Here is a 22,517-nt window from a genome sequence, read left to right as displayed (position 1 = left end):
AACATTATAAGTTAATGGAAACTTTAATGATTCTTTAGTAGTATTAAATATCGTGATCCAATATATTTTTTAAAAAAATTAAATTATTTTTTGTGTTAATATTTTTTTGTGTTTTTAAATTATCTTAATAAATTGATGTCAAAAATATTTTTAAAAATAAAAAATATTATTTTGATGCATTTTAAATAAAAAATACTTTGAAAAATAACTTTTATTATACTTACAAACATGCTATTATTCTTGTTAATCCACATTTTTTTTGGAATAATTTTTTTAAAAATAAGAATTCAAAATTTAAATGATAGTCTATTATATCAATTGAAGATATCATCTCATGACTCATTCATATACTATACATAAAGTTAAAGAGTGCAGGAAAATCACTATTTATCTATATTCATTGCACTGTGGATTATAGTAATTCATAATATATTACTTTTTTTTTCACATTTTTTTCACTCATAGTGTGTTACTTTTCTTCGTATTTTTTTTAGTTTTTCTTGCAACATAGTCCCTGTTTTTTTCTTTTTTGTTTTTCTTGTGTTTTTTCCTCAAAACTATCATTGTCAATTATACTTTTTTAATATTAAAGCGTTTAAAAATTTTGCATTGTAATTTTTTTTTAAATATTGTGGATTGTTACGGTGTTTTTCACATGTTTTTTCTATTTGATTTTTTTATTTTTATTTTTATATTAACCTAATTAAGAATTTAATTTTGTAATTTTTTTTTTAACATTGTTAATTGCTACAGTATTTCTCCACATATTTTTTTTTTATGATTTTATTTAAAATTATCCTTTTGATCTTATTTTTTAATATTGCGTTTGTTAAGAATTACAGTTATCATATGCGAGGAAAGCACCATAACTTTTTTTTTGTAAATTATTGTGGATTGATACAATGTTTTTTCCCATATAGGTTTTATATTTTTTTAATTTATCTTTATTATTTTTATTTTTTAAATATTAAACTGGTTAAAAATTACAATTACAAGTAAATACAAGTAAGACTAAATTATGTGGGAAAAACACTATAACTTTCTTTACAAAACACTGTGAGTTGATATAATTTTTTTCACATGTTTTTTTTTCTAGTTTCTTTTATGTTTTCTTTTTTTAGTATTTTTTTTAAAAATTATTTTTGTCAATTGTTTTTTAATATTGAACTAGTTAGAATTTAACTTTGTAATGAAGCTTAATTATATAGGGAAAGCATTATAGCTTTTCTCACAAAACACTATAGATTGCTACAATGTTTTTCCACGTAGTTTTTTATGATTTTTTCAAAATTATCTTTGTTAATTTTTTTTTAATATTGAGTTGGTTAAGAATTATAATTATAAATTATTATAAATAAAGCTAAATCATATGGGAAGCACTGTGACTTTTATCACAAAACACTATGAATTGTTACAATGTTTCCAATATGGATTTTTCCCTTTTTTTTAATTTGTTTGTTATTTTATTTTTTTTTTTTTTTTAATTTGTTTGTTATTTTATTTCTAAAATTATCCCTATTAATTTTTTTTTAATATTAATCTGATTGAGAATTTAGCTTTGTAATTTTTTTCTTTAAAATAATGTGAATTGCTGCGGTGTTTTTTCGCATGATTTTTTTAAAATTATGTTTGTTAATTTTTTCAATAATATTGAGTTGGTTAAGAATTATAATTACAATAAAACTAAATCATATGGAAAAGCATTATTGTTTTCCTTATAAAATACTATGGATTGCTATAGTATTTCTCAAAATATTTTTTTAAGATTTTTTTAAAAAATTATTTTTGTTGATTTTATTGGAGAAAATATTGTAGTTTTTCTCACAAAACATTGTTAATTGCTACAACATTTTTCCTCATGGATTTGTTTCCTTTTAAAATTATCTTTGTTGATTTTTTTTAATATTTTTGATAAAGAATTTAGTTTTGTAAATTTTTTTTATTAATAGAAAAGCTAAATCATGCAGTGAAAATACTATATTTTTCCTCACAAAACACTGTATCTTTCATCACAAAACATTGTAAATTGCTGCAAATTATTTTTTTTAGTCTCTAAGTTTTTGATACAAATCATTTTGTTCAATATTTAAGTTTTTAATTACCAACATAATTTTTTTCTATCATGAAATATTAGCTCCATCATACCTTTAACTTCTATTACTTATCTAGCATTGATTTACAATTATAACATTATCAAATATATATTTTTTATAAACTTACGATAGCACGCAGACATGTCATCTTGTAAATTTTATTATAGATCATGAAGCACGTAAAACTCAGAATAACTCAAATTAATGATGTTTCATTAGTTATCTCGTAACATTTATTTTAAAAACATAAATAAATATAAAGGGTAAAGAATGTAATATATTCACTAGAATTTTTTTCTTTTATTTATATTTCTCAAGTGAATTTATACGAGAAACTAATAAATTATTAGTAATTATTCCCTAAAAATATAAAATTACTCTATCCATTTTATTCTCTTAAATCAAGATTATTGATTTAGGTTTCTAAAAACCCTAATAACTTAACAAGAAGGCTTTGTTTGTTTTTGTATTTAAAAAATATTTTTTTTTATTTTAAATTAATATATTTTTAGTATTTTTAGATTTTTTTAATATGTTAATATTAAAAATATTTTTAAAAAATAAAAAATATTATTTTAATATATTTTTAAATTAAAAATATTTTAAAAAATAACTACAATTCCATTTTCAAATACACTCCAAAGCATTCATTGTCAAACTGGGCATGAGATGCCTTAGTCGCCAATCCCTTGGCCGAATTTGACAATTGCGCTCTCAAATTAAACAGTGTGTGTTTATATATATATATATATCTAAAGAATCAGTAAGGTATATACAGTAAGGGCAAGCTCCCCCACAATTGTCAACTTCCTCCTCTGGTGAGCTTTTGTTGACGGTGGCGAGGCATATAGTGTCCAGTTTCACGGCATGACCACCACAATTTCAGATTTCTCAAGGGAAGTTGACATTATGGGCCTTGACAATGCCTGGACCTTTCAAGGGCAAGCTTGAATACTTGGCATGGTTGATCTTCCCTCTCTACAAATGGTGTTTTTGTTTTTTATAACTCAAGATGTTCGAACCAACTTTCATAAGCTATAATTAATTTTTAGATTTATTAAATAAATTATAAATCCAATAAATAAATAAAACATCATGAGAATAATAAATATACGCAGATATCATCCAACCTAGATGCAAAAAAAAACATAAATTCCTTTCTTCACTGGGCCACCACGCTCATGTGCAAAAAAATAATCCATTGGCTATTGAAAATTTCCCAGCTGGGTGGTCAATTTTCAGAATTACTTGAAGGTGTTGTTTTATATATGGAATATTTAATTAGTAATTGAATCCCTTAGCTGAATAAATTAATCAATTAGTCTTTGTAGCATCTTAAATAATTAAATAGTCCATTGACTAAGATCGACCATCCATAATTTAGTAGTTTTTTACTCTACAAATACCTTTTTTAAAAAAATCAAAATTTCCCATATTACCTAATTTTATTTTATTTTTTAGTTTTAAATAAAGGAAAAAATAAATTAAAAAACACAGTCTATGTAATAAAAAAATTATAATTTTTTTTAAAATAAAGATGAAATATATAGTTTTTCAAACTAAAAGGATTAAACAAGTATGAACCTTTTTTTTTCTTATTCCACTCGACTCTTTCAAAAGTTTTTCCTATGATATGAATATTCCAATATTTTAACTTCTAAGTTAGCTGTCTAAGTTTATCTTGACTACAAACTCAAATATTTATTTTAATATAAAGTATTAAGGTCATATTTGTGGTAATTAAGTGAGTTCTGCTTTTTTTAACAAGATTTTTTTTCATAGTTCTTATTAATTTATATTATTCAAGGTCATCTATTTCATAGCAAATAAATATTTTACTTCTTCCAATGCCAAATATATATTGCATTTTTACTCTATTAAAATTGACACCCTATTATCATAGTTTAGAATTAACCTGGAGAAAAGCTTGAATCATTAAATTATTAAGTAAAATTTAAATTAATTGTTTTTATTAAAATGATTGAGATTAAATGAATCAATCAAATCATTATAAATCTAATCGGATCAATTATATTTTATTAAACTAATATCTTATATATATATATATATATATAAAAGAATTTAATGAAAAGGGGCATTATAGGAAGTGAAGAGAACTGTAACGGCTAGTTAGACTAGTGCAATTGGATGAAGATCTTGGGGGAATGGGGATAAAAAAAAAACCCAGCACGCTCCCCAAAGCAGTAGCCTCCTATCCTTTAACCACATTGTCCACTTTCTTCATTACAGTAACACACACTTTCCTTACTTGGAAGAAATCTAGTACTGCGCTAGGGTTTCTTGTATTCTCCTTAGAAGAGAACAGGGGATTTTTTTCTCTAAGTGTACAAGGTCCACTGTTTGCAACAATGAACATCTTCAAGAAGAAGACTTCTCCTAAAGGTACTGTTTTTGTTGTTGTAAGTAATATGTTTAAAGTGGGTTTTGTTTTAGATTGGTGATTGTGCTGTAAAATTTTGAACTTTTTCAGTTTTGGTGGAGTAGAGGATGTTTTTTGCTTATTTGGGATTGTGTTGCTGTTAAAATGTTAATGATTCTGTTGTTTGCTTTGAGTTTTGGAGTGGAGGATCAGGGTTTGATTTGATAGTTTTGAAGCTTAGTTTGCGTGAAATTAATGAAGGATTTTTTGAATCCAACAGAGGCTCTCAGGACTAGCAAGAGAGAAATGGTGGTTGCTACTAGAGGTATTTGTGGTTGTTTGTCCTCGAAGGATCAAAATTTTGATTAATTGTTACCGGGGTCAATTGGTTTAACAGTATAGCTGGAAACTTTCTGTGTTAAATAGTGGCAAAGCTATTATGCGTTTTTGTTTGTCTTTGATTTCTAGGTATTGAACGTGAAATTGCATCACTTCAACTGGAGGTATGTTGATGTTGCTTTTTTTGCAATGGTTTTGGATGGAATTTACTACCAGGTCCTTTTTCTTTAATTTCTTTTTCTAAATTGTACTCTGTAATGCATTTTTAGGAGAAGAAATTGGTGGCAGAGATAAAGCAAACAGCAAAAACCGGAAATGAGGCAAGTCTATTTATTCTTCGGTGTAGTGGTTAAATGGTTCATGGATGAGAACAAATATAAACATGACCTGTTATGATTTGTTATGAAGCATCATTTGACATCGTGGAAAAATTGTCCACTTTAAGAAGTTGCAGATGCACCATTGAGGTGAAATGAGATAAAATAATTTTAGAGTTTAGGGAATGAGATGGTTTGTGATAACTTAAGACTGTTCAGTGAAAATTGCTCAAGAAATTTGAGTAATCTGTAGTTGCTGCATAAGTGTGTGCTGCATAATCCATGCAAAGGTAACTTGGTTTGTTCGAAGTCATAGCTTGGAGGTGTTGAGGATGTCTTCTTGGATAGCTTCTTGATAATGTAAGACTTTTGCTTGATGCTTAGGCTGCTACTAAAATCTTAGCCCGGCAACTTGTTCGACTTCGGCAACAAATAACAAATCTGCAGGGGAGTCGTGCCCAAATCAGAGGTGTTGCTACTCATACACAGGTAACTTTCTGTCTGCACAATCTAGTTTGTAAGTTTAGAAGGATCTGCAGGGTTGTTTTTGTTGTCTGATGTTGATTCCTTCGTCTTTATTTTATGTTCACAGGCGCTGTATGCCGGCACTTCAATTTCCACTGGAATGAAAGGTGCAACTAAGGCAATGGTGGCTATGAACAAGGTATTAATAGTGATGCAACCGTAGTATAATAGTTTTTATTGCTAAACCCATCCTATTTATGAGACAGGTATTCATAGAAAACCATAATTCCATAAACCCATGTCTTATTGGAAGAGACGCTTCAAATGGGAAGTCATTCATACTCTGTAGCGCTTGATATAGTATCATGTTCAGCAGTTACGTACCCTTCAATGCACTTAAGTGGTGGCTATGGTTTGTTAGAGATGATGTAGGAGACATTTCATAGTGCAAGTTATGATCTATTATCTTCTTCTACTTCATTGACTGAGAGGCGTTACAAGCATGAGCCATTTGAACTGTAATGTGGTAGACAATACTGCAACATTTTTCAATGGTGCACATGTCGATTGGCTTGTACGGTGTTGACAGAAAGAGATGTCAAAAATAGCATAAAAATAAAAATGAGAGTATTGGATGACCTAATGTTGTGTTCCGGTGCTGCTTTGCAGTAGAAAGGTGCACAACAGGGCTGGTTGCTTAGATTACAGCGTGTTCATCAAAGTGCTCACATAATCCATTGAGCTTGTAGTGCTCATTTGGAGGCTAATCTCCTGAAATATGTTTAAGCATTCTTTACAGTCGACTGGAGTATATCAATACCTTGTTTTTTTTGACAGCAAATGGCTCCTGCAAAACAAGCTAAAGTGATCAAAGAGTTCCAGAAGCAGTCAGCACAAATGGATATGACGGTAATCCTATGTTCTGTTTCTACAACATTTCATTTTTTCCTATAAATTCCTGTGTATAAGTGGAGTTCCCATACTACTACTAGCAATCAAATGATTATTCTTAGATAAAAAAAGTTTGGAGGAGACAATGCACACACAACCATTGTGCCGTTTCTTTTTTTTGACTAATCAGAGTGACAATGTGCAAGATGCCCCCTATCATCAAGATGCCCCCGTTTCTTTTTCTCTATGACTGATTTTGTTGTATAGAGTGGTATTGGGAGTATCTAATATCTTATTAAACATTTTGCAGATTGAGATGATGTCAGAAGCTATAGATGAGACTTTAGACAAAGATGAGGCTGAAGAGGAAACAGAGGAGCTCACTAACCAGGTGAAACATCAGCAGCAACAATTTAGTTTGTTTTAGTTTTATTATAAAGACCTAGTCCATCTTTAATTTAAATAACATCATTTGTAGGTGCTTGATGAGATTGGTGTGGACATTGCATCTCAGGTTTGTTTTGTTGAGATTAGTTGTCTCATGTAATCCTTGGTTGTTATGCTTTCTTAATTTCTGGGATGTCTAATCATATGTATGATTCTGATCCTTGTTTTTAACAGTTATCTTCAGCTCCAAAAGGTCGGATCGCAACAAAGAATGCTCCTCCTAATGCTGTTACAAGGTATGACGTAGCACTTCACTTTGAAGTGATGTCCATTATTTAATCCTTGTTGAATGAAAAAATGGCTCAAGCAAATTTAATTTATGGCATTGCCTTGTGAGTGAAACTTTCAAGTTGGTGATATCCCCGGCTCACAATTGGTGCCAAAGTAAAAATATACTCTCAGCTTTTTTCTGTTTAGTTAAAAGAGACTGAACATGTGAACAAAGGGAGAAGAGAAATCTTTTCATGTTTGCTATAAGACTAGGACCACACCTAGATATTCTGCAAACAAGATAAAAATTGCTAGTTTTGCTATTTTGTTAGACTTGGATATAATATATACCCTGCAAAGTGCAAGCAGCTATGGCAGTGCCTGGCCTTGATCATTGATGAGTACTGCAACTTGCGTAGAGATGTAGTCCATGCCAAGCTCGTGTTGGAATATTACAGGGTTCTTGGACTCTAGAATCTGTTAGTCCCTATAATATTATATTGTCCAGAGATTTAGACCATGGCGTGCTGGGATGGCTAGTAGTGTTGGTTGTGTGATGGTTGGGTGTGAATCATAGGCACAATTTGTTGGGTGGTGGATGTGGCACCAGTTTAGATTTTATCATGGAACATTACCACTTTTTAATGGGTAAAGCATATTTGATGGGGCAAGTATCTGAAATAGAGGGATCTATTGGGATTTGTCTATGCTGAAACCAGAAATTTGTTGTATTGAACTTTATTCAGAAATGGGGTTCTGAATGAGTGGTGTGAGAACTGTGATGATAAGAGATTTCACCGTTGATATTTCCCATCAAAATAACAAGAGCCCAGAGAATTACTTTGGAACAATACTTTACGGACAATACTTTGAGCTAGCATCTGAGCACATATTCTGTAAAATGACGTTTTTCTTGCGACAGGAAGCATATATAAACGAAGTCTTTACTCACCAAAAAATTGTTATACTAACAAACTCTTTTATCTGAATTTGTATGCAGTCCCGAATCTACCAATGTTGAGGATCTTGAGAAAAGACTGGCCTCTCTACGACGCATTTGATCTGGAAAACTTGTAGCAGTGATGCTTGGAGCAGAATCTTAATGGGTGTAAATTCTTACAAAAACAGTCAGATGCATGAAATGCCAATTATAGTAGCAGCATTGTCTATGTTATTACATATTCTACTTATGAGAAATACCAGCATACTGGACTTGATATATGAACAGGAGAAAAGGTATTGCATAGTGAAAGATATTCTGATTTTGTACTTGCATTTGTTCTCATTCTTTTACTCTTACCCTTTTGGGCTAGAATGTCATTTCATTTGGGTCGTGGGAGGGTCTAAAATACCCAAAACACCTAAACTGCCTCCGTAGCCTCCTGGTCCTGGAGGCGAAAACCCCCTTTTGATCATCTTTCAGCTTGCCCTAAAGACATGAAGCTACATAGAAGGGAGGAAAAAGAGATTTTGAACATCGGGACAGCATGCATGATCATCAAAGCTACTTAATAGCCTTGTTGCATTCCAAACGGAGATTGGCCAAATTCTTTGAAAATAAAACATATTTTTGTTAGATTTCTTTAGTCAACTTTATTCGGTCACTTAATTTAAACAAAATACTAAATCCAATAATTCCATCGTACAACCCTTTGTGCATCAGCATAATGCTGATGGGGTAAAGCATAGACCATGTAGTAGCCGGAATGGGGCTGCATAAGCAACTTGCTTAACACATCTTGTCATCGGCATATTTTATAAGTAAAAAGAAAGCTGGAAGCCAGAGTAGCTTTATGCACAAAGCAAATTCATTTCGTGCAATTGGCTAAGGAATTGCAACTTGGTTTAGGTATATTCTAACGAGAATCTGTCTCCATTCTTGATTGATCCATGAACCAAGAATCAAGTTGATTTATTATGCATATAATATAACTCCTAATGGTCCAAGCTCCAAGCAACTTCTTTTGCTGCTGAGGTCAATTTGGATCTAGCCTTGTTCTTATCATGATGAGATATGTGGGATCAGGAGATTTTTGTAGGCTTCAAATTCTTTGTCTGGAATCATCATCAGGATGGTTTGACATTGGACCAGAAATATGCAAGCATCAATGAACAACGCCAAAATGGCCCTGAAGTTTACGTGCAGCTCAATTTGGGTCCCTCTTGTTAGTGAAATTACACCACCCACCATGGATTCTTCCTCTTCGCAGGTCATTAATGGCATGCGGAAAGGACTTCTGCACTTCCCACAAGATTTAAAAAGGAAATTGATCGTCATTTGCATAGGATTCTAGAAGGTGTTAAGCTGGACTTTTTTAAAATCTTTGATTTAGACTCATGGGATATAAAATATTGATGTTCATTTTTCTTAACTTGCAAGTCTCTCTTTTTTTTATCGTAATTTGAAGGTCCTTGGATAAATTCTCCATACAAATTCTTAACCATTTTTTTTTATTGAGATTAAATCTTTTTATACACCAAGCTAAGTTGTTGACCATAGCCTATTACAAAACACCCTAGAAGTGCTCAGCTTTTTCCTGTAGTATATGAAGAGAAATACTTTGGGTTTAAACAATGTATTAACTATTTTGTCTTGAAAATCAAAATGTTATTTGTTAATTGATCTAGATAATTTAGTAAATTTAAGTTTCTTATATATATTTTGAAATTATTATGTTACCCTTTAAAGCTAAAAAAATTAAGTTTTTTGTTCGGAGATTATATTTGCATAGTTAAAAACAATGATACCCTGGAAAACTCAAAAGTTTTGGTTACGTAGAGAGTGTTTTTTTTTTTTTTTTATAATAAAATAATATGTCTAGCCTTTGATTATAAAAAATTTAAGCCCGGTAAAGAAGGGTGTTTTCATCTTTACAACATATTTTATTATATTAGGATGCCCTTAAGGGCTTTTTAGTAATTTAAATATTAATAAATCTATATAAAAAGTTAATACATGCTACGCGCACATCATTATCTTAACTAAATGAGAGGCATGTGATATGTATTATAATGAGTATTGAGTTTAGTGGATTAAACTGGTTAATTTTAGTTTTTTTAATTAATTTTTTTAATTTTATTTTTTAATATTTGATTAATTGAGAATTAGATTTTATAATTTATTTTAATTTTTTTTTTAAATTTATTTCAACTCATGACCCAAGTTACGGATTTGATAATTTGATTCGATTGATTTGAGTTATTTTTTTAAATAGTTATTTTTTAAATTTTATTCTTTAAAATTAGGTTAACTAAGAATTATATTTCATAATTTATTTTATTTTACTTCTATGAGGTTATTTTGGTCTAATAATTCGGGTCACAGGAGTAACTGGTTAATTCAAATTGACTCGAGTTGTCTTTTTATCTTTTTCTATTTGATTTTTTTTTCCAGTCTCATCATTCAATATTAGATTGATTGGGGACCTGATTTAATTTATTTTCTATATAATTATTATAGTCTCATAACTCAACTTGTAGACTTTACATATTAGCTTGGATTGATTTGATTCAATTCAATATGTTTTTGTCTCAATATTAAAAAAAAAGATGTCACCTTGAATATTTTTTTAATCATATTATGTTCTTGTTAAGATTGTTTTTAGACCCATTAAGTTAATTGAATTATATCAGACCAATACTCATTTGATTTAAAAAAATTTTAACTAAAAAATACATTAACAATACTTGAATACTTTTTTTATATGACTTGCATTGTAATGGGGGTTAATAATCTAGTATGAATTATTAGATACTATTTAATATATTTTTTCAAAATATTATTTCACATAATTTTTTAAAATTCATTTTGGTCGTGTGACCAAACACGTGTGACCACAAACATATTAATAATCTCAATTAATTAATTTTTTTTTATGAATAAAATATGTCATCTAATAATGTCATAAATTCACAAAACCTATGTGTATCTCTTGGCATATGGCGTAATCATGAAAGAAAAAAACATTTGTCTATATACATATGAACTCCTCTTTATTATTATTATTTTGAATTTAAAATTATATATTTAATTTTCAAAAAATATAAAAATTAATATATTTTTAAATTAAACACATTTAAAATACAATATTATTATATAAACAACTAATATTCAGGTGTTATTTGGTAAGACGATTCAAATAATATTTTATAAAAAAATAATTTTTTTATTATAATTTTTTTTAATATTTTAAAATTTTTTTGATATACTAATATTAAAAATAATTTTTTTATTATAATTTTTTTAATATTTTAAATTTTTTTTGATATACTAATATTAAAAATAATTTTTTTTAAAAATATATATTATTTTAATATATTTATAAATAAAAAATATTTCAAAATACAAGTAATATCATAATAACAAATATTATCCCAGCCTAGTTCGGAAAGTTGACATGTAAAATATTTTGTCCTTTAAAATAAAAAAATAGGCTAGTTCTATAAATAGAAACAAATTGAGGGACCTAACAAGAAGCAGAAAAAACTTTAAGACAAATAAAAGGAAGCTTCTACTCATACCGTTGACAGGTTCTATTTCTATAAACAGGACACCCCGAAATCTTTCACCTTATTTTTCACATAAATTACAAAAAAGCCCTCCATTTCCTTCCTTTTTCTTACCCGAATCAGAAAATGAAGTCATAATACATTCAATCTTATCTATCTAAGCCCTCGATTTCATCAATCTATCAAAAAACCTACCTTGGTTTTCCCCTTAAAAATCGAACTTCTTTCTTTTTTTGAAGTAATTCAGGTTTTTTTTTTTACTGCCAATTTTGATCGATCTTCTTGTTTTGACGTTGAATTTATGCCTGCCCTTGAATTTTTTGCTCAACTATCATGTTTTGATGTTAAAGTTTGGTTCTTTTTAATGTTTCTGACCTGGGTTTTTGATTTTTTTTTGTAGAGAGAGAGGGAGAGGGAGAGGGAGAGAGATGCAGAGCCAGGTGGTGTGTAGAGGGTGTAGAAGTTTATTGTTATATCCAAGTGGAGCTACTAATGTTTGTTGTGCTTTATGTAGTACCGTTACCTCTATTCCTGCTCCTGGTATATAATTCAGTTCCCTCTCCCTCTGTTTTGTTTGTTGAACCCTTTAATGTTTATGTTTTTATGTGAATGCTTTTCGCCTTTATTAATGTTCATGATAGGCGCATTGAATGTTGGTAATTTGGAAGATTTAGGTTTTTGTTCTTCTTTGTAATTGGTACTGGTAAGTTTAAAAATTTCTTCTGCCTTTTGTTTTAGTGTGTTCTAGGAGATAATTGCTCGAAGAATTGTTGGTGGGAAAGATGGAGGCTGTGGGTTTTAGATGAATTAGTTGACTTGGGTTGTTTTAGATGAAATTAGGGTTGGATTTGATGATTAGCTTTGCAGGTTAGAATTTCATCGAAGTTGTTGCTTTGGATAAATTTGGAATTTTGTGCGTTGTGGAATTGAAGTTTAGAAATGGATGAAAAATGCCTCCAGTACTTGTGTTTTTACTATTATAAGAGAGTTACCTTTTGTATTATACTGGATGTCAGTGTCATCTAAGATTAGCCATGGATTTGAAAACAGGAATGCCGTCTTGCGTATTTCATAATCCTGCTGTTATCCACTGAGTGTTAACGTTTCATGCTCATTGTCTGGCTTCCATTGCTTATACCAAGTGCCAATTCTGAGCTTTTCTTAAAATGAAGGGACTAGCTTGTTCTTAGACTCTAATGAGAATATGCATTTGTATCTGACATATAAGTTAGATTGCAGTTCAAAAGGATTTGGTAATTTAAATCATTATAGCCTTCTTCCCTGGTTCTTGATATGAATAGACAGCCTTGTTACCTATATTTGTAGTACTAGTTATGGAAAACAACCAATCCCCCAAAATGTCCACATTCTAGATGTTGAAATTGAAATGGTTGTGGAACGTCCACTCTTTTTTATGAGGATATAAAAATGCTCCAGTTCCATCTCGTTCTCTTTTGACTTAAATAAAAAAAAGTAAAGAAAAAGAATACAATATGTGGTTGGAATTTCAATTTAGCTTGGATATAATTAAAATATATGGTGATAGGATATTTGGGTCCAATTGCAAACTTGCAGGGATGGACTTCGCTCAACTCATTTGTCGAGGTTGCAGGACATTGCTAATGTTTGCACGGGGGGCAACAACTGTGAGATGCTCCTGCTGCCACATAGTGAACTTTGCACCAGGTATAATATAAGCATTGTAAAATTATTTCATACTATTTGACAAATTTGAATTTGCAATTTGCAAGCTTAACTCTTCTAATCTGCTCCATAACAACAGAAATAGTCTTGTGCTGTTTTTCTTTTTATAGTGTAAAGGTTTAGGTTGATAATTTGCTTCCAAGAAGGTTGGATTGCTCTTTTCTTCCATGGACATTTTCTGTGCCTTATCAAAACATTTCAGATACTCAAGGGGGAAAAAACTAAAAGACAAGCAGTATATAGAACTATTAGCAGGGCACCAATGATCCTAATTAATTATAGAATGTAGTGGTGAGAGTGGTATCTTCTTTTTGAGATGAGAGAATTCATTTCTAAAAGTTCTATCTCACTTTATTGCTTATTATCTTTTCCATCTCACTTGCTTTCTTTTAGTAGTTGCTTGCACTATTTTCCAGGTTCCTCTTTTATTAGGTAATTGCTATTGAATTTTTAAAATTTGAAGGTTTGGAAGGATTAGTAGCTGGTGCACTTATGGTTACTGAGAGTGGTGATATGGATTTATTTTGATACCCAGTTTCCATCAATTTACCTACTGTCAATGAAACTGGAAGTTGTTCCCATTGGCTTCCTTTGTGCACTTTCTATCATTTAATTTCTAAATTGCATGTATCGATTGTGCTAAGTTTCCTTTATCTTTCTCTTTTGTTTGGTGGTGTGTACTGATTTGCTTTCTCTATGTTTTTGTGGCTGTGTGAGTAGGACCTAACCAGGTTGCTCATGTCAACTGTGGGAACTGCCAGACTACACTTATGTATCCGAATGGTGCTCCATCTGTCAAGTGTGCTGTCTGTCACTATGTTACTAACATAAATGTAAGTGCATTAACTATATTGAGGCACCAGTATTTACCTTGTAAAATTTGCTGTGGCTGCCAAAGATTTAAATTATCTTCGGTTTTGGCTCAAGTTTTTTGCTTCTGTTATTTAAATTAATTTCCATCTCATGATATGAACTTCAGTACTTGAAGTAGTGATCTGCCTTTGCATTCGTGCATTGGATCAAGATTGTTTCCTGTTAATGTTTGGGCACATGCTTGCTCATGAACAATAGTTTATCTAGTATTCTGCTGCCTACAAATTATACGAAGATCTTCATGTCTTTCTATCTCTGGATGCATATAATGATCTGTACTGTATGGTTGAAATATTTGAATTCCATAAAGGGATGGATAGTGGATAATGTTATGTAGTCATTAGGAGTTTGTCTAACATGATTATTGCCTCTCTTAAGGACCGTCTTTACCATCATTAATTTTACAAATCTCCCCCCCTCCTTTTATACATCCTGCTACTCGTTTCTTGGTAGTTATTGCCAAATCGCCAACTTTCAGTACAAAGTTAAAGCCTGAAGGTAGACATGTGTATGAGCTCAGAATTTTTTTAGTTTTTTTTGTTGAGGACAAATAATAAGTTGTGAATGAGCTTTCCACATGCCATTGAAATTGATTTATAGCTCCTCTTTTTTGACAGTTCTCTTTGCTATGATAATAAGCAGTGTCTTTAGAAAACGAAGTTTGTCCACAGTGACCACCCAACCTGAAACTTCTTCCTTGATCTTTTGATAGTTCTAAGTATATGCTTCTGTGGTTTGCTTTGTGATGCGTTGCAGGGATGATCTTGACATTTTTTTAGTAAATGTGCTTATTGTTTAACAAAATTTTCCTTTTCTTCTGAATGGACGCTAGCTCTTTGTACTTGCCAGTTGCCTCTGGAGTCAATTGGAATAGACCCAAAGAGCCAAGTGTTTTTGTATTCCTTGACATGGATTAGTTCCTCTGTAAATTAAGATTATTATAACTATGAATTTCATTTTGATCCTGTCAGCTGGCTTTCAGGAAATTCAATGTTCTCCTGTGTGTGGAGTTAAATAGACTTGGAATGTATTTTCATGATCCAGATGATTCCCTTGCAGTGAGAAGTAACTTTCTAATACTGCCAGAGCATCCTTGTCACCATAAAAGACACCATAGCTTTGGATATACATCTCTGATTTTGGCGACTGAATGATTTCTTTTATTGCATCAACCAACCACTGTGCTTTTTCCTCATTTGGTCATTGTGAGGTCTTTAGTGAGCAATGATTGTTCTTTTCACTCCCTTGTGCTGTATCATGTGTCTTGCAGATGGCTAATGTGAGAGTTCCGCTTCCAGCAAACAGACCTAGTGGTATAGGTGGAACAATGCCGTCTACTTCAACAGTAAGTAACTGGACTTACTTTTCTTTCCTGGTGGAAAATGCTCCAAAAAATCTTGGTTATTTTGTATCTAATGCTTACTAAATCTGTTATTTCCCTTCTCATACCTGTTTTGAATGCCTCATTCTCAGACTCAAACTGTCGTTGTGGAAAACCCTATGTCTGTTGATGAAAGTGGCAAATTGGTACAGCTCAACTTGATTACTTTTCAACTTTTCTTGTTAAAAAAATCTGATTTATTTTTCCCATTCTTTGTTTTCCATTCATTCCTTTGGAGTAGAATATGTGCTAATAAGATTTCTATCCATTGCAGGTCAGCAACGTTGTTGTTGGTGTCACTACAGAAAAAAAATAATCTGGTGAGATTTTGATATCTTGCTATACTTTTAGTAGGGAATGGCCCAGATTAATACTATGTTGTGAAGAAGGATATGAAAATTCGTTATGTATATTTTGTCTAAAATAGCTATGAGCAACATTTGTTCAAAACCATGTTGAATACACGAGCTGTTGGTGAAATTTGCAGTGTGGATGTGTACATTTTGAGGATATAAAGCTTTAGAGGGCATTCTTTCTGTCTCTCTGATTGCCGGACTGAAACATTGTTATGTTTGTACTTATATCTGGTCGAGTGAATGTGCATGTATCTTTCAAAGTGAACTATCATATACTGTATGCGGGGAATGTGCTTATTTGGTACTCCCGGAACCCTTGATTCTTGAAGATAAATTCTGTATAATTGAGTGTTCTATCATTAAAATAATGTTTTAACCTTTCCAAAGTAGTTGTATCTGCGTTGTGGTTTGTTTCTCATCAAGGCAATGACTACATTGCAAGAAACAGTTTACTTTTTTGGGAATTTAATCATTTATAGAAAATGGCTGCATTTCCTTTCAAAAAACGAACTGGGAGGTGCACATTATTGATGCCAAGGCAATTTTTGATAACTTGTGCTAAAAGAGAAGGGAGGAGAAAAGAAATGAGCCATGAACAAGTCTCCATAAAATAGTAAAGAGAGATCACTTCCTAAGCTTGAATTTTGTCTTGATTAGAGTTGTGGATTACATTTCTCGTCATATGACAATGCAAGTCCAAGCTCGAGGGATTCAATACTAAGAGGAGGCTGTCTAGCATTGAGGTTGAATTTATATTGAGTGTGTTTTAGCATGAAAAAATATTAAATATATGTTATTATAGTGTTTTCTATGGTGTTTTTTTAATTTTTTTTAATGTATTTTTAAATAAAATATACTTTTAAAAATGATTTTATATCATAATATAAGATACACATTAAAGGGAGGTTTTGGAGGCTGAGTCACGTATTGTTATGCTTGGCTTGTTAACCTATGACACATAAGCCCATTTCCCCTTGAAATGTGAAACATAAGAGAGATCACTTCCTAAGCTTAAATCTTGTCTGGATTGGAGTTGCTTTTCTCGTCATATGACAATATAAGTCCAAGCCGGAGAGATTCCTCATGAAGAGGCTGTCTAGCATTGTGATTAAACTTATATATTAATATTTGAGTGTGTTTAGCATAAAAAGATATTAAATTGATTATTTGTATTTTTATTTTTAATTAGGGACGGTAGTTGAAGGCTGGAGCTATGATATATATAGCCCATTTCCCCTTGAAATGTGAAACATGTTCGGTGTTTTTTTAATCATGATTTAACTTATAATATGATTGACTTCGTTAAACTTTGGGAGTTGACTTGATTAATTTGAATGGATTTTTAATTTTTTTATTTAAAATAATATTATTTTAATTATCTTTTAAAATCTTGTTTAAAGCCAAAGGTTTAAAAAATTGACAAAATAATATTACTTCGGAATAGATTCGAGTAGTCTACTAATCTACAAATTAACTAAAAAACTCGACATTGAAATCTTGAACTTGATAAAATCTCAAGCTGAGTCTAATAACTATAATATGGAAGCACCCAAAATAGAGTCTATTAAGTAAACAATCAAGTAAATATTCTTTATTATTTTTTAATCAGAAAATTATTTTAATAATCTAATAAGAGATGATGAAACATTTTATATAATTTGTTTTATTCTTGTTCTACTACTGTATAAATTCTAAGTAAATTGAACATAAAGCATGTATCAAACAATACCATTCTCTCATGTCAATGGGATTTGTGAGGAGGAACTCTCCAACACAAACAAGCAATTGGCATGACAAGATCATGAACCTTACCCTACGTGAAAAAAATCTGATGTTTACTGCAAGGGGAAAAGGACTTGAAACTTTTCCCAACCACCAAAACCAAAATTGTGAACATTAAGTATGATGGTTAGACAACCCAAAGAAAGTTAGTGGCACACTAAATGTGGCTTACTAGACTCAGCAAAGGGATTTGGCCATCCATTTTCCTCTCTGAACCTATATATATTGTCTGCCTTGTGCTGTCTGCCATCATCATTACACCGTTCATCCTTTCTATCCCAGTCCCTCTCTTCTCTTCTGTCAACATGGGCTTGCAAAATGAAGAAAAGCTTGAGCTTGGATGCTCTAGCTTGCAGCCAAAGCCAAAGAAATGGGCTCTCTTGATGGTGAGGGTGGTTGCATTCTTGGCCACAGCAGCTGCAACACTTGTGATGGCGCTCAACAAAGAAACCAAAACTCTTGTTGTTGCCACTGTTGGGAATACCCCAATAAAAGTCACCCTCACTGCCAAGTTTCAACACACCCCAGCATTCGTGTAAGCCTAATCAACTCATCTCCTTCCTTTAACATAACTGTAATCAGCATTTGTAAGTACATGAACATGGGAGATGGGAATTTAGGAGGGAAATGTTTCAGTATTTCTAGTTATGTGTGTGAGATATGGTGTACTGCAGGTTCTTTGTTATAGCTAACGCAATGGCTAGTTTCCATAACTTGGTGATGATTATGGTGGAGTTTTGTGGTCAGAAGCTTGATTACAAAGGACTGCGCCTTGCCATGGTCGCCATTTTAGATATGGTAACATTCTCACAACTTTTTTCTTTACCAAGAGACAAAAAAGGGGAGAGAAGACACTTCGTTAAACAAAAACTATTTTGCTTAAATGTTTGCAGATGACAGTGGCTCTGGTATCAGGAGGGGCTAGTGCTGCGATTTTCATGGCTGACCTAGGCAAGAACGGAAATTCTCATGCAAGGTGGGACAAGATTTGTGACAAATTTGAGACCTTTTGTGATCATGGTGGTGCTGCAATCATTGCTTCCTCTGCCGGCCTTATTCTCATGATGATTATTAGTGTCATGTCGATCTTGAAGCTTCTAATTAAACCAAAATCTGACAGCAGCTAGCATTGTTGTCCCATAATGTAAGGACTAAGTGAATCCATTCACTTTGCACCCTTTTCTGCTCTGTGTATTACTCTTGCAAATAATCAAGAATGTTGCCTTTATAGCCGTCTTTGATGCTATGTCCGGAGAAATGCTCTTGCTGGATATATATATATATTAACAATACATGACTAAAATAAAATGATAAAGTAAAATATAATTACAATCACATGAAGAAAAAAGAAAGAAAAAACAATGGTGATACAAAATCAGGTGAAATAAAGAAGAAAAAAAAACTAGTTTGAATTAACTTAAATCAGCATGACAAACTTCTAATAATATCTCAATAAAATATAAAAAAATTATAAAATTTAATTCAAGCTAATTATAAAAAAATTAATAAATAAAAAAATATAAAAAATCAAAGTAAGATAAGGTGATAAAACCCCACCACCGAGGTCATTTAATGGGATAATTTAATAAAATAAAAAAAGATTAATTTTACTAAATTATGAAAGATGAAACGAAAAAAGATTATTTTTTTTTTAAAGCGACCCCGTAATTAAACTGAAGAGGAGGGTCAACGGGAAGAAGTTTAAGTTTTCTGTACCACTCACAATCTCCAGAAGCAGGACTCCAAAACTGAAGAATTCAGATTTCAGAGGAAAAATGCCCTCCATGGCATTCCCGTTATTCCAGCGCACCCCTCAAACTATGATCATTGCAACGTTAAAAAATCATTTTAATTCAAAAATTTGAACTGTTTAATGAGGTTATAGGATATAATTTATAAGCTCGCAGCACAGAAATTTACTAATTTTGACATATATCAGGAAACTGAAGCGCGTAGCAGCATGGAGAGAAATTGTTGCTTAACAAAGATAAATGAATCCAAGCTGTTATTAGGCATGTATTCGTAGACTAGCATCTTCTCATCCCCTTGAATGCAGCAACCCAGGAGCCTGACAAGATTCATGTGCTGCAATTTAGCTACGAGTAGAAGCTCCTTTTTGAATTCAACAAGCCCTTGTCATGTACTTTTTGATAGTCTTTCTCTCTCTCTCTCTCTCTCCCAATCGATAAATTTCCCTCAAATAAAACATGTCATTAGTGATCACATGGATTTTACAGGGTTTTTGAATTTTGTTCTTTGAGTGATTTATATAAAACTTCATTGTAAACAGGTCCAAAACTGCGCCGTCCAAGTTTATTCTTTGCTGGGAAGCAATCTGTGGCAGCCATGATTGTTGCAGCACTTTCGAGTTATGTCCCTTGTTCCCCATCATTTTCAAGTTCATGGATGTCATTTGTTCCATCCAGTGTCATCAACTCATTCAGAAACTTTTCTTTAACACAGTAAGACATGAAACGTGGTGTTTGCCAAGCTTTGAATCGACAAGTCATCATTTTGATTTGTAGGCTGAGAAAATCACATGTCGTGTAGGAAAAAAAATCACAATTCACCTAATAACGTTGCATTATCAAGTCATAAATCACATGGTTAGGCCACTGACTTTGTTCTTTAACACAGCAACCACTCTCAACTGATTTATTCTGTGGGTTCAGTCATGTTGTACCTCCAACCATTTGAACATACGTGATTGGACGATGCTAAGAATATGAACCAGCAACGTTCAACGCAATAATCACAGCATGAAGAGATGCCAAACGAAAAAAAAGAGGAGTGTAATTGCAAGCAAAAGCTGCGGCAGCCATATTAGCAGATCAACAAAGTAAGGAAAAGATTTAAGCTAGATGTCGTGCCAACACGCAGGAAAAAAAAGAAGAAAAAGATGAACAGCAGACATGTTCACAAAGTATATAGATATTGGCATTCTTTTAAGGAGATAGTATTTCTGTATTTGGACTTGCTATGGGATCATTCCTCTGTGTTTGTAGAAGTCACACGTACTATAATATTATTCATCCGAATAGAACATCGACCCAGATATGCTAGGTCCTCTTATGTACTGATACATCCAATTCTCAAATCAATGGTTTTCAAAAGAGAAACCCTTTGTCCTGTTTGAGTTTCAAAACAAAGTGAGATAATATCTGGACTTGATATGGGACTGGCCTTCTATTATGATAAATACAGAGAATTGATGTGCATGTTTCTGAGTTATTCTTAATTCCTTCAAAGTTTATGAGCTTAAAAATCATAATTCAATTCTTTTTGCATGCTTCTGCTGTGAAACTTCGGTTGATTCTCTTGAATGCAACAAAAGCCGAGGCTTTCCGTGTTCGAAACAATGATAATCCTGTTGCATTTGGACAAATCATGATGCAAAAAGGGTCAAGCAAGGAGAATTGGTGCCTACTTATCTTAAATTTTATGGCAGGCATGATGTGAGAAAAGTATACGCAGAAAAACACAAAAGAGAGGGACCTTTGGTTGTGAAGATGCTCTGGTACGCATTTGTTTCTGAAGCTAGGACAAAATATCATGGCTAAAACCAATAACAACTAACACCTTGCAAAAAAGGATGAAACTCGGTAAAAGAAAGGCTAGAAAAATAGAAATAAGATCAGAGAGCAAAAGTTCAGCAGGAAACTGACACGCAGCTAACCAAACAAACTTGTGAAACAAGGCAAATAAATTAACACACGCAGCTAACCATGGAAATTAATGAACAAACTTGTGAAACAAGGCAAATAAATCCTCTCTGACACATATCATGTGATAGTTGATATGAAAAAGAGCAAGAAAGAAGCTGAGCACCCCCTTAGCAAACCAAATAATGTGGCAAGCAATGATAAAATGAAAGGACGGGAGCTGAAGCAACTCCATAGTGGCGAAACCAAGTACAAAGAGTATAAACTAAAGGGAAATAAGAGCCAACACCAAGAGAGAAAGATGAACGGGATATAGAAGAGTTGCTAGTGATGAATCATGTTTTTTTATTTTTTTTCCCCAAAATAATTATGTTGGAAAAGTTCAAAACACCTCTGGATAGACTTGGATTTGTCATGGATTGTTAGACTAAAAAAACTACTGACCTAACATACACTACTAGACCTAGCGTTCAGGCTTGATAAATATACAAGTCCAAACATGGGTGGGCTTGACGCATATGTCAGTGAACCTAGCAGGACGCCAAGCTCGTTCTCTATGGGCATGACATGGCACCAGGCCAGGTATAGTTGGGTTAGGAGTTTCTCATATCAAGATGTTGTTGGATCTAGTAGGTGCTATGATGCTCGTTCTCCAAAGGTGTTGAGCTTTAGGATTTTGTGTCATCGCACCCCAGATGTGCTTTAGACACTTCTTGTTTGTCTAGCCTAACACGTAGCTAGATCTACTATATTTATAAATTCAAATATAATACTTGAATATAAAATCATATTTTTATATATTTTTAAATAAATTTAATTAAACAAGTTTATATTTCATTGACAATATTAGGTGCATTAAAATATCTTGTAGTCTACCATATCTTCATTTTTTAACTGGATAAAATTAATGAAAGACAAATGTATTGTTATGATATTTTGAATAAAAAACACAATTCATACTACAAAATTAATTTAAAAGGGTGAAATGACTCTTTAATCTCTCCACTTCATCAAAAGAAGATTCATATGCTATATAAATATATCTTGAATTATATAGATAAATGATTTTGAATCTCTTAATTCTCTACTACATATATATTTTAAAAAT

The 22,517-nt window shown here is 31.8% G+C and overlaps 3 protein-coding genes across 6 annotated transcripts; all 3 read left to right on the top strand.

Annotated features, from left to right (window-relative positions):
* Positions 1–4,247: 4,247 nt before the first annotated feature.
* VPS2.2 (SNF7 family protein) lies at positions 4,248–8,414 on the top strand. Of its 2 annotated transcripts, XM_011042273.1 has the most exons (12): positions 4,248–4,378; positions 4,450–4,496; positions 4,754–4,798; positions 4,942–4,976; positions 5,082–5,132; positions 5,514–5,618; positions 5,722–5,793; positions 6,432–6,503; positions 6,796–6,876; positions 6,964–6,999; positions 7,107–7,168; positions 8,143–8,414. In XM_011042273.1, the coding sequence occupies exons 2-12, from the start codon at positions 4,463–4,465 to the stop codon at positions 8,201–8,203; spliced, it is 654 nt and encodes a 217-aa protein (XP_011040575.1). In that variant the 5' UTR covers positions 4,248–4,378; positions 4,450–4,462; the 3' UTR covers positions 8,204–8,414. The 2 variants fall into 2 exon arrangements, with proteins under 2 accessions (XP_011040575.1, XP_011040574.1); XM_011042272.1 differs by having other exon boundaries at positions 4,248–4,496.
* Positions 8,415–11,683: 3,269 nt separating this feature from the next.
* LOC105136791 (protein LSD1-like) lies at positions 11,684–16,351 on the top strand. Of its 3 annotated transcripts, XM_011042270.1 has the most exons (8): positions 11,684–11,898; positions 12,054–12,191; positions 13,227–13,337; positions 14,076–14,188; positions 15,499–15,573; positions 15,702–15,755; positions 15,884–15,929; positions 16,097–16,351. In XM_011042270.1, the coding sequence occupies exons 2-7, from the start codon at positions 12,080–12,082 to the stop codon at positions 15,923–15,925; spliced, it is 507 nt and encodes a 168-aa protein (XP_011040572.1). In that variant the 5' UTR covers positions 11,684–11,898; positions 12,054–12,079; the 3' UTR covers positions 15,926–15,929; positions 16,097–16,351. The 3 variants fall into 3 exon arrangements, with proteins under 3 accessions (XP_011040572.1, XP_011040571.1, XP_011040573.1); XM_011042269.1 differs by having other exon boundaries at positions 11,685–11,898; positions 15,884–16,351; XM_011042271.1 differs by having other exon boundaries at positions 11,786–11,898; positions 12,050–12,191; positions 15,884–16,351.
* A 1,631-nt stretch (positions 16,352–17,982) lies between these two features.
* LOC105136790 (CASP-like protein 1B1) lies at positions 17,983–18,993 on the top strand. The gene is made up of 3 exons (XM_011042268.1): positions 17,983–18,282; positions 18,422–18,545; positions 18,641–18,993. The coding sequence occupies exons 1-3, from the start codon at positions 18,053–18,055 to the stop codon at positions 18,872–18,874; spliced, it is 588 nt and encodes a 195-aa protein (XP_011040570.1). The 5' UTR covers positions 17,983–18,052; the 3' UTR covers positions 18,875–18,993.
* Positions 18,994–22,517: the final 3,524 nt, after the last annotated feature.

Source organism: Populus euphratica, unplaced genomic scaffold (genome assembly GCF_000495115.2).
Source record: "Populus euphratica unplaced genomic scaffold, PopEup_1.0 scaffold62.1, whole genome shotgun sequence".
NCBI classification, from domain to species: Eukaryota; Viridiplantae; Streptophyta; class Magnoliopsida; order Malpighiales; family Salicaceae; genus Populus; species Populus euphratica.
This window is presented reverse-complemented; position numbering and strand designations above follow the sequence as displayed.

What these genes read in the sequence shown, in the direction of transcription:
- LOC105136791 (XM_011042270.1), top strand. Translation starts at nt 12,080, where the DNA reads ATGCAGAGCCAGGTGGTGTGTAGAGGGTGTAGAAGTTTATTGTTATAT. An exon ending in CATAGTGAACTTTGCACCAG is followed by an intron (nt 13,338 to 14,075) that starts GTATAATATAAG and finishes CTGTGTGAGTAG; the next exon opens with GACCTAACCAGGTTGCTCAT. An exon ending in TTGATGAAAGTGGCAAATTG is followed by an intron (nt 15,756 to 15,883) that starts GTACAGCTCAAC and finishes TATCCATTGCAG; the next exon opens with GTCAGCAACGTTGTTGTTGG.
- LOC105136790 (XM_011042268.1), top strand. Translation starts at nt 18,053, where the DNA reads ATGGGCTTGCAAAATGAAGAAAAGCTTGAGCTTGGATGCTCTAGCTTG. An exon ending in CAACACACCCCAGCATTCGT is followed by an intron (nt 18,283 to 18,421) that starts GTAAGCCTAATC and finishes GGTGTACTGCAG; the next exon opens with GTTCTTTGTTATAGCTAACG. An exon ending in TGGTCGCCATTTTAGATATG is followed by an intron (nt 18,546 to 18,640) that starts GTAACATTCTCA and finishes AAATGTTTGCAG; the next exon opens with ATGACAGTGGCTCTGGTATC.
- VPS2.2 (XM_011042272.1), top strand. Translation starts at nt 4,259, where the DNA reads ATGGGGATAAAAAAAAAACCCAGCACGCTCCCCAAAGCAGTAGCCTCC. An exon ending in AATGGTGGTTGCTACTAGAG is followed by an intron (nt 4,799 to 4,941) that starts GTATTTGTGGTT and finishes TTTGATTTCTAG; the next exon opens with GTATTGAACGTGAAATTGCA. An exon ending in CAGAGGAGCTCACTAACCAG is followed by an intron (nt 6,877 to 6,963) that starts GTGAAACATCAG and finishes CATCATTTGTAG; the next exon opens with GTGCTTGATGAGATTGGTGT.